Below are 13,711 nucleotides of genomic sequence, written 5' to 3'. Positions count from 1 at the left end.
GTAGAAAGTTTTAATAATTTACATTGTGATCATGTTGTTTTGCAGAGAAAGAAAAAACAAATACACCAAAATGTACAAGATGTGTACATAAAGTGTACCAGTGATTTCAGGTACAAAATGTAAAATCCTGATGACTATAAAGACTTCATGCACCTACTTGTTTGAGGACATCCACAGCAGTGTCTGGCAGCTGAATCCCCAGTCTTAGCAATGACTTGCTCTCTTGAATTAATTCAAGAAGCCTGTTAAAATGACATTCACATGTAAAAAACCACTTATTGAAATTAAAAGTATCCCATACCTTTATATTAGTTATAATTTCCACAAAAATGTCTGACCTTCCATCAGCATTAACCAGCAGTTGTCTTGTTTCAGAATGGAAAGCAAGAAGTGAGACCTTAAGCCCACTGCATGCACTGTCAATACGAGACTTCCACAAGCTCAGCCAAAGGTTCTCAAATTTCACCAAGGCCGTAGCAATACGGTTGTAGAACTTCACTATGCGACTAAAGTCCTGAAGGAATAAAATTTAATAATCAATGCTACTGACAGTAGTTCCCCTGGGTCATGCATTCCTGCATCCAAACACAAGTGTGCACTAACTGGCAAAACTCAACTTTAGTTTAATATTCTGACAGACTGACTGATCGATGGTCAGTCAGTCATCCCTGGACCAGCAACCATTGTACTACAGTGTACGTGGGAGGTCAATCCCTGGCTGGACCAACATCCAGGGTTTTCACATAACTGAAGTGAAAGCCATGTCATTATTACAAATTCCAATCAGGAACAAAGTTAGTTGAGAACCTCCCTGAACAGAGCAATTTTCATCACATGAACAAATAATTATCTCTACCTTAACTGTGACCAATCAACCAGCTGACTGAATGACTGACTGATATCATAACCAGACCAGTTTATTTATGTTCTCTTCTATGTGTCAGTGTTCCATAAGAAGTGTGAAAGGGATTGGGATTAATTTAAGCAAGAAATATCCTTTTCATACCCAAACCATTGATTGAATCTAACGATAACCGTTTTTGCAGGTGAGCTTTTTAATGGTATGCAGTTGTTCAAATGAGAAGGCCGTAGCTCAGGTACAGTTGTTAAATGCATGTACATAATGGTCACCCTGGGGTCAAACTCTAACACTGACCACAAACTGACTTGGAGGACTGGATTTGTCTTCCAGTACAAACACAGCATTTAATGAAAGTCTTGGAAGGCGAGGCTACAAGCTATCAGGTGGCATCCCATTACATGTACGTCTTATCATTTTACAATCATTATGACAGTCATGTGTCATTGTAATGATAGAAAAACCAGCAAGATCTGCGTGATGTGTGGTTAATGCAGTCTCTTACTCTATAAGTTGTTATGAATTTGTTCTCTTTGAAGATCTTCATGGGATCTTCAATCTTCTTCAGCAGTGATCTTGACCAAGTTATTGCTCCAGCAACAATAGGAGAATTACGAACGAGAGGTGGGCTTTCCTGTAAGAGAGAAAGAAATGACTATGAAGATTTAGACACTCTTACATCATGTTTGTATTTTGTGTCATGATTAATATTTGGCAAATTTCAAGGCATACATGTAGTGCAAGTCCACATTCAGTCCCTTCTACATGTCTAACAAATTTACTCCAGTTACTTATTAAGCAATTAAAGGGATCGACTCAGACCCCCTGTGTGGTTTAAAGGATTAAACTATTTGAATGTGATTACACTTGGAATCACATAGCTTTCTCAAACACACTGGGATCAGTTTTCTGCTCATCACAAACCAGGAGTTTTCCCTGTCAGACTTGGGGTTACATTGTTAATAACTTGTACATTGAGCTCTTTATCTTTCTGCCTGGATTGATTAGAATTCAGATAAAGAAATGTCACTCACTTTTTGGCTCTCATAGATGTTTTGCACAGCTTCAAGCTCTGATTCAAACCAACCAAATACTTCCAAAAACTTCTCTGAAAGGACAGACCTAAGGCCTGGTCTGTTCATTACACAATTGAAGCTGTTTAAAAAAAGACAAAAACACACATCTCACTTGATATGCAAGATACACTTGCTTAAGCTCAACATTTCTGTGATACCTTCAAACTTACAGCACTTTTGTTGGATGGGTAATACACGTGCATACGGTTACAAGGGCTTAAATTTTTTTAGATGACTTTCTAGTATGCTTATCCAGTAATTAGTACTATGAATAAAATTTTAAACTTTTCTTGTGAATAAAAACAACAGTAATTAAGACAAAAAATTGATGATCCATACAATTCATACTGTACAGTAATTTGGACTTAGAGCTAGTTTCAATCAAGTGTTGTAAAACCAAAACCAAAGTCATTACTTTGGCCAATCAAAAAGGATGGAGACAACCACACGCAGCCGACACAAAGCATGGGAAAATGTGCATGTGCGAGCCATGATTGGCTTTGGTTTCACTTCGAACTGGTTGAAAAAGTGGTGTGAGAACTTTGAACCAATCACTACCCAGTAAGTGAGGTAATGCAAATCCAAAGCAATTCGCTAATTACTTTCAACACTCAATATTGAAAACCGCTCTACAGGGTGTATTGCATGATTATTACTTTTATTAATTTTTTTACTTGAAACAATAATAATGAGCATACAGCACCTTGTAAGTATTTCAAGACCTCTTCTAATATTTAGCTTCAACTGAAATACACCCTACAACAAAATGTGAAAAATACAGTGAAGAAACATAAACGTAGCCATCACTAAAGAGACTGTAAATTTATATCTCACCAAATGACAACATCAGCTGACTGAAGTTACCTTTAGGTAGTTGATGATGTATGTCTCCATCCGCTGCACACCTGCTACAAATGAAGTGTAATGTTCCTCAAAATTTTCCTTGCCTTTTCCTTCCACGTCAAGAAAAGAATCTGTCGTAATAGCACTCTCAAGAGGGGATCTGATTGAAAGGATGATCTCCTGTAGAATATAGGAAATGCTCTGGAGCTCCATACTGGGGCTGTAAATGTCTTTGACTTCTTCATCTTCATCTAAGCCTGACAATATACTTTTCAAAGTACTATCTGGTCGGGCACGACTATGAGATCCTGCAGCAGAAAAAAAAAGAAACTATTATTGCATACATGATCATGACAATAAAAGCTGAACAATTACACCTGTCTCTTAAAACACATCTAATAAACTATTCAATGACATTCAACAGAGCCTCAACAAGCTTGACCATTCAGTTTAGGTTAACTTAGTTTGTACTCCTATATACATGTACTTGTATAACACTCAACATGTAAAATAAGCATTTGATGTTAATTTGACATGTTGAGTTTTGGTTTTAGGTTTTCTAAGTACTGTAAAGGCGCCCGCAAATAAGGAAACATTTGTTTCCTGAAATGTTTTCTCTGCACGCAAACAAGGAAACGTTTGCTAAGGAAGCAAAATGTTTCTGAACAAATTCAGTAATGTCTTTGCTTCCGCAACAAATGTCCCATGGGCCGCAAACGGAGAAACATTTGCTTCGGTCCGCAACAATGTTTCTGCAAATTGTTTCCTTGTTTGCGGGCGCCTTAAGGTTTGGGTTCAGTTCAAAACTTCATTAATTTTGTCTGCACAATAAAACTATTTTACATGAGGTTCCCAAAGTTTACATGCATGAGTATACCTTCAGCAGAATAACCGTGATCTGAGCCACTGCCAACAGAGACTGGTCCCCCATCACTTGTTGCCACTTTCAAGCGTGTGTTATGACCTGATTGATCTTCTGTTGGCGACACAGCATGGATGACAACATCCCTCTGTATACGGGGCAAGTTTCTAACATCATTTCTAAGTTTGCAAAACTGAGAAAGAGTGTGAATGATGTCCATCATGCTGCGAATGTGGTTACAAAAGTTGTCCAGGTGTGCTATGATGGATTCCTCATCAGTAAACGCAATGCCACTGCTTCCGTGACTGGTTAAACTCTCGTGATCACCTTTCATTCTTGTACCTGGGTTAAACAATAATTATTTATTATTGCATGCCCAAGTTAAGGAAAAAGTCCAAAAACCACAAAAATTTCTTTCACCCACACAAAACTTAAGGAAACAGTTTGGTCATAATATTTCTTAAAACTTGTGAGATGTACTGTAGTTTAAGTGGATTAATAACTCTATCCAGCCTTTATCGAGCCTGGATTTTGGTGTACAATTTACAGCAAGTGTTTCAACCAGTGCACCAGCCCTATCATAGCACCAGTACATGTACTACATCTATATGCGGTTCATACGCATTTCTTGTATTTATGTAAATTTAAGTTAAAACACTATGCCAATTTACTGGAGAGTAGGTGCTGTAAAGGTTGCAAGAGAGGAGGAACACTCTCCTCAGCAGCAAGGAGGTCACCATGGCAACCGAGCCACAGTCCACCTCTCACAGCACCCGTCAACACATAACTGAGACCAGTGTGTAGAATGTTGTATACTTACCCTAAAACATGGGAGGGAGGGAGGGAGGGAGGGAAAAGCAAGTGAGTAATTATAAGCAACAAGGTGACTCAAGCCAAAGCACATGACAATGCCCCTGCAAACCTCCCTGGAGTTGCCCCAGATATCACAGGAGAAACCGCTGCATTTAACTTTGCCTAAATGATATTTAGCCTCGTTTAAAAAAATTTGAATGGACACACTTTGCAAATGAAAACAATTCTTAGCTCTGCAGTGGGTTGACAGCCAACTTCCTGATTCGAACATTTTTAACGTAGCTCTGAATCCACCACAAAAAATTTGTTTTCATTTGGCGGAGGGTTTCCTCTTCATCTGCTAATCATTTTCCTACAGTAAAAGTTGGGGATCACTGATAATTTATGCTGCAAGCATTTATTCACCCCTGAAGTAACCCCCATTGACAGGTAAAATAGTCTGGCGTTACACTGAAGAAAATCTTTAGATGAGTGCCACTCTTAGGAGGGAAAGGGTTAACTTGGTATTTAAATTTGTTGCTGGAAACCCACGTACAAGATAATGTAATTTGTTACAGCAAATGTACTGTACCCGTATATTAAGGAAGAACTAGGGCGCACAACAAAAAGGCTGTCCGATAGCCTGGGGCTAATGGAACGATGTTTCAGGGTAATGCTTATGCAATTATCACGGGTTGCCTGACAGGCAAGCATCAATTGAACACAAGACTGTTAATTGGTTGCTTTACTTCTGACGTAAGTGTTTTGCAGACAGTTCGACAGAGAAAGTGAAACACTACAAATTTTCGTTTTTAAGGGCACGAAATCATCCTTTAAAATCATATTTTTAGCTGGTCATAGTGGTATGATCAATCTTGTTTTCATTGAGCAACTTGCCCCAAACTTCAGGTTTTTGCTCCACCAAATCTCCAAAGGGCAAGCTGATGCTTGGAATTTTGTCTCACCCTGAGAACCTGGCCAAGGTTGGACAGCACTTTTCACCAGAAAAATCACTTTCCAGAGGATAAGCAATGGAAACTAATTCAGTCGTTATTTATCCACTGCATAATGACTTGTCGGCTGGGTAGTGTTATCCAATTGCAATGACAATAAAGAACTGAGGTCTGCTGCAGCTAACTTACTTTGTGAAAATGATAGCCTCACAGGACTACCTAAAACACTGGGTGACATCAGGTTAGATGTGCTGTTGGTAACAACTGAGCGTTTTGCTACTGCTCCAGGCTGAAGAACACTAGGAGTCATGGACAAGGTATGAGAACCTCCCAAACCATCTCTTAAACTTCTAAGCATATCACGATATTGCTTTTGCAATGACAAACAAACATTAAGACGTGCAAGAAATCCATCATCATTGGCAAACAAAACATCTTTATTTGCTTTTCTTTTTCCCTTCTGCTTTGGTTGGTGGGTGGTTTGGCTCGATGCAGAGTTGATTTCTTCTTGAACTTTAATCCAGAGTTTGTCTTCCTCTAAAACTGTTGTGCTTGATTTGATATAGTGCCTTGCCGCCAACACAAGTTGATTGGTTATCTAGAAAATCACAATGAAAATATAGCATAATTATTGTGGACAATCACCAAAATTTGCATGTGAAGTTCTCTTGAGAAAATTTTTTTTTTCACATTAATTTATTTTTCATACATGTAGCACAAAATTGTAAGAATTGTTACAACACAACATTTCAACTAAGACAGGGCAGATCATGCAGGGTTTTCAGTTGAACCCATAACCCATAACACCTGCCACTGGTGTTATTTGTAAGTGTTACGCCTTTAAAATTGTCCCCATCAAGTAGATCAGTTTGTCAATCAGTTGCAGTGTTACGGGCTGAAAATTGTGCAGCAAAAGCTGTTTAAAATTCTTATGAGATCCCTGTTACACGATGTATGTGACCACAAGAGTGGAGGATGTAAACTGCAGGCTGCAGGTCATACAGCAGCTGAAACAGCCCAAACCTTTACTTAACTGCTAACATTACATGTACATGTAGTCCTGCCTAAACACTATGCTTTGAGATACCAAAATCTATTAAGACCATTCAAGGCTGTGCTCTAAGGAAAATTTCGGGGAGCCCTTCGGGCTCCCAAGCATTTCAGCTGGGGTGCCGAGCCCTCCAAGTTGGTCGCCCGAATTAATTAATTATTTATTTAATTAATTATCTGAGATCAGCAATGCAGGAAGATCTTCATCCATCTTTGTCTCAACAAAACATCGCTGCTACTGCTCTGGTGATCGTCAAACTCGCTAGTAGTGCAAGAAAAACTCGCAAACCGTCAAATTTTTCACGCCATACTTGAGAAAGACGAGAAAAGAGGCAATGCCACCAATGTTTTCAAGTTTAAAAGTGAAAAAGTAAAGATTGCGGCAATTTTATGTAAAAACGTTTGGGTCTAATACAGGTAAACGTTTTTACTGGTTAGTTGGGTTAAAAATGAATTTTCAAAACGTGAATTCACGTGGAGCTTTTGTGAAAACTGCCGTGAAACAAAAACCACCGCGACCCAAAAGGTATCAATTTTTTTTTGAGCAAGTCATCTTGATTGGACGAAAATCATTGCTACAGGACAGAATTTAAGTATTTTTTTCTTATATTATCAGTAAAATGTTTTAATACTGGAATGCGCTTTTTGTGGATTCGGTCGAAGCGCCAGTCACAGCGTTATTTGTTTAGGGCACGCAATGGTTTGTCACGAACTAAAGACAACGCAGGATTGCTCTGTTTCTAAAACAACAACAAATGACATGATATCTTTCCTTTTTTCTTATTTCGTTATTTCATATACTGGGGAAAAACAACTGTAACCTAAATGTATTTTAGCCAAGCAGGCGCAGCCGCAAAAAATTGTAAAAATATTAAATTTGCATAAACTGTCGCATAAACTGCGATTCCCGGGTTCATACAAAAGTAAATTACACCGCTTCGCCGGCCGCGCTTTACCGCTGTCAGAGCAGAAGTAACAACTCTTTTTTTTAACTATAACCAAGAAATGCCAAACTCCACGTTCCAAATTTAATGCTATTTTTTTTTTGAGAACGAATCGAAATTCGTGCGGCCGCCGGCCGTCACGTGCAAAGTCACAGATTATGTTACATGTGAAATCATGTGGAACGTCCTTTAAACCGACTTTCGTACGAAGAATAAACATTTTCTGAGAGGTTTCGTAAACTATAACCACCAACATATTAAAATTTTTAGCCGCCTTATCTGCTAGAAATACAATAAGCCAGTGTGCCCGGCCGGGCGACCGGGTAGTCTTTCTCACTCGCCCGAAACCAAATGTTAGTCGCCTCAGGCGACCGGGCGCCGTTAGAGCACAGCCTTGACCATTAGGTTTGACCCTTATACAGTAATTGTAAATGGCAGACGACTGCCTTGTCATTGTTTGAAGGCACTATCTTTTTATTACCTTTGAGAACAAAAGTCCAAGGTAGCCATTTCTGGCATAAAATCGTGAGATGGCATCCATTTGACGCACACTTGCCATCAGTCCTGGTAGGGTATTACTGCAGATGTTAACTAAGGAATTTCCCACCATTAACTGATCAAAGTACTTGTGAAGTGATTCTAGGTATTTCACTTTATCCTTCGTTTCATTAAAAGCATCAGTGATACTAAAAAAGAAAATGATTATACAAAAATATAAAGTACTACATTAGAATAAATTATTTCTTGGAACTTACCTGCTTAAAACAGTGAAATACGGTAAATAAAATGAGAATTCTTTCATTTCAGCCCTTGAATTGATTAGAAAAATACATCTTTTACATGAGTTGACTGTACCTCGATCATGGTATTCTTTATTTACCAAACGAAGCAAGCGACTTTAATTTTATGACAATGCACCAGTAACATTCTTTTTTCTTCTTCATTATTTGAAATTCTTTACTATTATATAATTATGTTAATAATTATTATTTTAAAATTCATTATGAAAGCGAGTGGTAAATGAACGAGTCCACCGGCATGGGATGGCCTACTAAGGTCCTAGGATGCTATGAATTTTCAAGGAATACATCAACATCCTTGGAACTGTGTAGGAAGCTTGATTTGTAATCAACCTAAGTTTAAGTTGAAGGAAGGGTTACGTTTTTGCAAATGTTGGCCGTGTAGCACGTACTTTATAATATTTCAACAGAATTAACAATTGTAGCCAAGGGTAATGTGAAGTGCTGTCTTCTACCCATGTAAACGATGTGAGCGAACTTAGCCCTACTAATGGAATTGGGACCAGACAAGGACAGAGAAAAGCTACCATGGCAAATTCAACGCATGTACATGTACATACATGTATACATACATGTAGCTGTGAATTTGACATCTTCATTTCCCACAACCTGCTCCCGTCTGACTTTGTAGCTCATTCTGTGGAGCAGCAGTGATCTACAGTGTGTAGCTAACCCGAAGGTCCTGGGTTCAATTCCCACCCTGGTCAGAGTTTTTCTCTTTCCTTGTGTGGGCCCAATTCCATTAGTATGGCTAATGCTCACATGATTTACATGGGTGAAAAACTGGCCCCAGTTGTTCGAAAGGTGGATAGCGCTATCCACTGAATAAATCACAATCCACTGGATAACTCAATTGGTTTCGCTAGTGTTTATCCACGGGATCTATAGTGATTTATCCAGTGGATAGCGTTGTCCACCTTTTGAACAACTGAGGCCAGCACTTCACATTACCCTACAATAGTTAACTAGTAAGTTTAATTTGATTCACAAATCTATATTGCAATCGCTTCAATCTACAATCAGGAAATATCTGAGCGTATAAAAAGTTTGTATGCCTGTAGTGTTGTGATGTTTCGTTTGTGCAATTTAGTGTATTTTCATTCATTTGACGTTAAATTTTCTTTTGTATCACAATTGCCTTCTTTATTCTTTTGTTATCTGTTCTTTTATAGTTGAACCATTAATAAAGTAACCAAGTTTTCCTGATGTATTTCAACCCACCATAACTACAGTATATGTACCTAGCATCAATAGCCTTCCATCGCTTCAAAACTTTTGACTTGGCTGTAATGAGAACACCAATAACACCCTTACAATCCTTGCTCTTTAACTGATCTGTGACACTTGTAAGAAGTTTTTGTCTACGTTTCCATTTTTCCAGTTCACTGAGAGGGCCATCAAAGGGGTCATTTCTGAAATAAGAAGACGTAAATTTGAAGAGATAAGTAAATGTTATAACATCATAACTGTGCAACCAGATCCAAACATAGCAAAACAATATCTTGCCTTTACAGTATAACTCTTTTAATACAGTAGCCAACTGTTGTCGTGATAACGAAAAACCTAACTTGCTTTAACTTCCAACACACCCATGAATATGCTACGGCAAAACTAGTTCGTCTACAGACCTCGTCGGTTGGTAGCCACAAAATGTTCTCAGTTGGTAGTTGGTTTTTCCTTATCACTATGGTGTTTACAGTGTAGTAATACCTTCTTGGCTTTGACAAACAGAATTATTTTGCTATAAAATAGTGCACATGGTTGAAATTTATTCTTGTTTTAAAATTTTTCAACCCAGTTCAATTTTGATTTTAATTTGTAATTGTCTAATAATTTTATTCATTTATCATCCTGAAACCAAGTAAAAAATCAAAATTGAACTAGCTTGGAAGATTGTGAACCAAAATTTATAAAATTGAATCATAACATATAATCATACAGTACAAAACATCTTTTTTTGCAAAGGTGTTGTTTTCATTGTCAGAAATGTTCAGTTCAGTTCAGTTTATTTAGCCACAATACATTACGACGTACAGCATAAAAAGAAATAAGAAATTATCACATGGCAAGCGAGCCCAGACGAAACCATGAAACTGTCCTGAGACAGTAAACCCCATGAGAGAATTGGCCAGTGTAAGGGTTAAGTGTTGGCTTTTGAGGGTAGGGGAAAACCGGAATACCTGCAGAAAAACCTCTCAGTACAGAGTAGAGAAACAATAAATTCAACCCACATATGACACCGAGTCTGGGAATCGAACTAGGGCCACATTTGTGGGAGGCGCGTGCTCTCACCACTGCGCCATCCCAGCTCCCCACATTAGCTGTTACTTAGACTGAGCACTATGGTGGCTAGATGCATCTTCCGATGTTTCAGAAGAGGAACAGGTCTGGGGTTAAAAAAAAAACACTTGAAACCCTTCAGGTTTCCTAGGCTTATCTGGAATAGGGAATATAAAGACTTTTCATATCCATTATTCTCTACAGGTTTATTTCAAACTGACAAAGTGATCTTCTCCTAATTGGCTTGATAGCTCAATATCGGTTGAGCACTGTACCAGTATTGCAGAAGTCAATTGGCTTTAAGTCCTGTTCAAGATTAATTTTTCAGGCTTTTATTTTGTTACTCCTTAATTGAATTAAACGGGACATAATTTATCATAGTTTTTGTGCAGATGGAGAGGTTGTTAACCCATTAACTCCTGAAATACCCCTCATTGACGACTCTCCTTCCTAGGAATCAATGGGTTAATTAACGTTCAGAAGGAAAGGTCACCTGTTCCAGAGAGGTACAGATCCAGACAGAGGAGGACATGAAACAAATTTGACAGCAGAGTCAATCTAATATTCTTAACACAGGCCCCAATTGTTGGAATGATCCAGCTATCCAATAGATTGAGGGCTATTTCATTTAAAATACACACCCTCTGTTGACAAGATTTTCTGAGGGGGATCTGAAGAGCATTTCTGAGGGGATCCATGTGTCGGCACTCTTTCATCTTTCAAATATTTCTGAAGGGTATTGGAAAAAATCCCCATTCATCTGAGGGCAGAAATAAAATATCAACTTTTTCTGAAGGGGGTAATGTGTCGGCACTTTGATGTTTTACTTCTTAAGGAGTGAAATTGGCACAATCTCGTCAACAGGGGGGGCGGGGGGGGGGGGTAGATTTTAAATGGAATGGCCCTGATCACATCCGTTTTGCCTGGGTTGCTTGAAACTTGGTTCCCATTAACCCCCATTCAATGGCATGACAACCTAAAGATTTAGATACTGCTTTATAGGCAATGGATAATCCTAACCATGTTTCCAAGGAAATTGGCCTTAAATATTTAACTTAAGATGGTTTATTCTAGAGCATTGATATTCACTGGGGAGTGATTTACAGTATCTCATGGGTGATGCTGTCTAAATTTTGAAGAAACTGGGCAAGGCTTACAAATTAAAAAATGGACAAGTTTTCTTTGTTTCTAAAACACTTGTACGATGAAATGATATATGAAATGGATCATATATGAACTACGGATATGAAATCAAGTGAAGCTATGATCCTCGCAGTTATGAACGCAATTTTTGCAATTGCGTAAAGAGGCCTGAAAAATTCAGGACTTTAACAGGGTTTGAACCCGTGACCTGCACCGGCATCGCAAAAATTGCGTTCATAACTGCGAGGATCATAGCTTCACTTGATAAAACACTTGTGTTGGGTAATTTTTTTTTTCAATGACACGCACCTCTCTTCCAATCCATCGGTCAAAAAATTCTCGATAGTGCTTATCCAGTCCAAAACTAAATTTTCGTATTCCTGTAGTATGGAAGGATTGACAGCAGCGGCTCTGTTTTGTTTAAAGTCAGACGTGACTTGTGACTCTGGTTTCTTCAAAATTTGTTGAGGAGTGATGGTGGCGTTTGCATACTCTGCCAAGGTATTTGTGTATTTGTCAAACTGATTCAAAAAGTGCGCAACATCGTCCTCTGAGTAATGCCCCCAGTCTTTCTGTGCATGCAAAATTGGAGAGAATATCTCGGAAAGTAAAGAGCTAAATTGCACCAAAGGATTCTCCTTGATTTCACCACAAAACACCTCTTTCTCCACACACGTTGGGTCGATAACGCGCTCCAAATTAGAACGGATAAAGTACAAGCAAATTGCCTCTCCGTCCATAACTTCCTTGAGCTTTGCACACGAGCTAGCGACACTCATCTTCCTAGGTACAAGACTGTTTGCGTCGGCTTTCGGACAGTAGAAAAACAACTTTGTATGGCCCTCAGGAGCCAAAAAGTCATTGATGTAATCAAGAGTTGACTGTTCCGCCATAAAATCCTCCAGCATCGTTGGGCTGTCATAAGCACCGACATGAAATGTTTCTTGCAGCTTGGTGGCAAACCACCAATGTCTTTCGTCCATTTTCAGCTGTTTATATTTCACTTTTTGACAAACTCAGCTGAATTTCCCTCCATTTTGTTGTCATTTGGTCGCCAAGCACTGGGTTACCATATCCCGGATGTGGGGAACAACAGGGCCTTGGAGGGGCAAAATCTGATCCCCTGGGAAATACGTTGCCGGAAAATCTGCACATAAAAGCATTTCTTGTATCATTTGCTGCAAAATTATCTGTCACATCATGTTTATTTTTAAATAAAACTGACTTTCGACCTTCTTTCGACTTTCTTGCCTTATATTAGTAAGATGTTTAGCATTGCCGGATTTACATGTACGGCAAAAGTCAGTCCGAAACTTGCGTTTTGCCAAAATTAAGAAACTCGTTTGATTTTGGCTAATTTTTTGCCTTTCATCTACTCGTATATCGAGCAAGAAGAGAATTTTCGTGCTTCAATGACAGCAGCCTGCTGTTTACCAGTCATGTATTGAAGTTGACGGAGAAGCTAGATTCCCTCCAATGCTTTAAGGCAACCCGTAATTTCAATAAGCCCAGTGGTCTCGTTTAGGTTTACCCGACACTTTCTCTTTATTTTTCTTTATCTTGTAACCTTGGATTCCTCCCTCTAATGGTTGAGGTGTGACAACAAAAAAACGGGAGCTGGCACCTCAGAAGAAGAGAAAATCCAAACTGGATGTATGTTGACAAATTGCGCCATAGACCATAGTTAATATCATTAGATTGTTATGAAACTCGACAAGTTTCTTTATTTGAAGGTTCTGATCCCTGTTTTGGTCCCGACCCTGCACAAAACACAAAATTTAGTCTGAACTGAAAACAAAAGATTATGTATGGTCACGCTCACTAAATCATTTAACATGACTGAAACCTCGTGTCACTGTTCTTGCTTTTGAAGTCCCAACTGAAGGTTTCACTAACTAGTCCGTCGTTCTATATAAAATCGTGCGTTCGATTGACCCTATACGCGGAGCGATGACTTAAAACGGTATTTCTGGCGTTTTGAAGCAACAAGGATAATAAAGATATGTTTAAAATAGCATTTTAGCAGGTGTTTGACAATTTTAATGTGAATCTCCGTAAAAACGAAGGATTTCTTACTTCCATTCCATGTGTTCCTATTCCTGACTTTCG

General features: G+C 38.7%; 1 protein-coding gene across 1 annotated transcript in view; it reads right to left on the bottom strand.

The window, feature by feature from the left end:
• LOC138053023 (dynein axonemal heavy chain 8-like) overlaps positions 1-12,658 on the bottom strand; it is a 117,765-nt gene extending 105,107 nt beyond the window's left edge. The window contains exons 1-11 of the mRNA XM_068899693.1: positions 11,912-12,658; positions 9,421-9,591; positions 7,861-8,065; positions 5,575-5,983; positions 3,656-3,982; positions 2,800-3,086; positions 2,639-2,691; positions 1,894-2,014; positions 1,365-1,493; positions 339-514; positions 158-242 (exon numbers count right to left, since the gene is read on the bottom strand). Coding sequence (XP_068755794.1) covers positions 158-242; positions 339-514; positions 1,365-1,493; positions 1,894-2,014; positions 2,639-2,691; positions 2,800-3,086; positions 3,656-3,982; positions 5,575-5,983; positions 7,861-8,065; positions 9,421-9,591; positions 11,912-12,585 — 2,637 coding nt within the window. The 5' untranslated portion in view covers positions 12,586-12,658. The remainder of the gene's footprint in view (positions 1-157; positions 243-338; positions 515-1,364; positions 1,494-1,893; positions 2,015-2,638; positions 2,692-2,799; positions 3,087-3,655; positions 3,983-5,574; positions 5,984-7,860; positions 8,066-9,420; positions 9,592-11,911) is intronic.
• Between the last annotated feature and the right edge of the window lie 1,053 nt (positions 12,659-13,711).

This window comes from Montipora capricornis, chromosome 6 (genome assembly GCF_036669925.1).
Source record: "Montipora capricornis isolate CH-2021 chromosome 6, ASM3666992v2, whole genome shotgun sequence".
Classification (NCBI taxonomy): Eukaryota; Metazoa; Cnidaria; class Anthozoa; order Scleractinia; family Acroporidae; genus Montipora; species Montipora capricornis.
The sequence above is the reverse complement of the archived record's forward strand: the minus strand, read 5'-3'. Positions and strand labels throughout refer to the sequence as shown.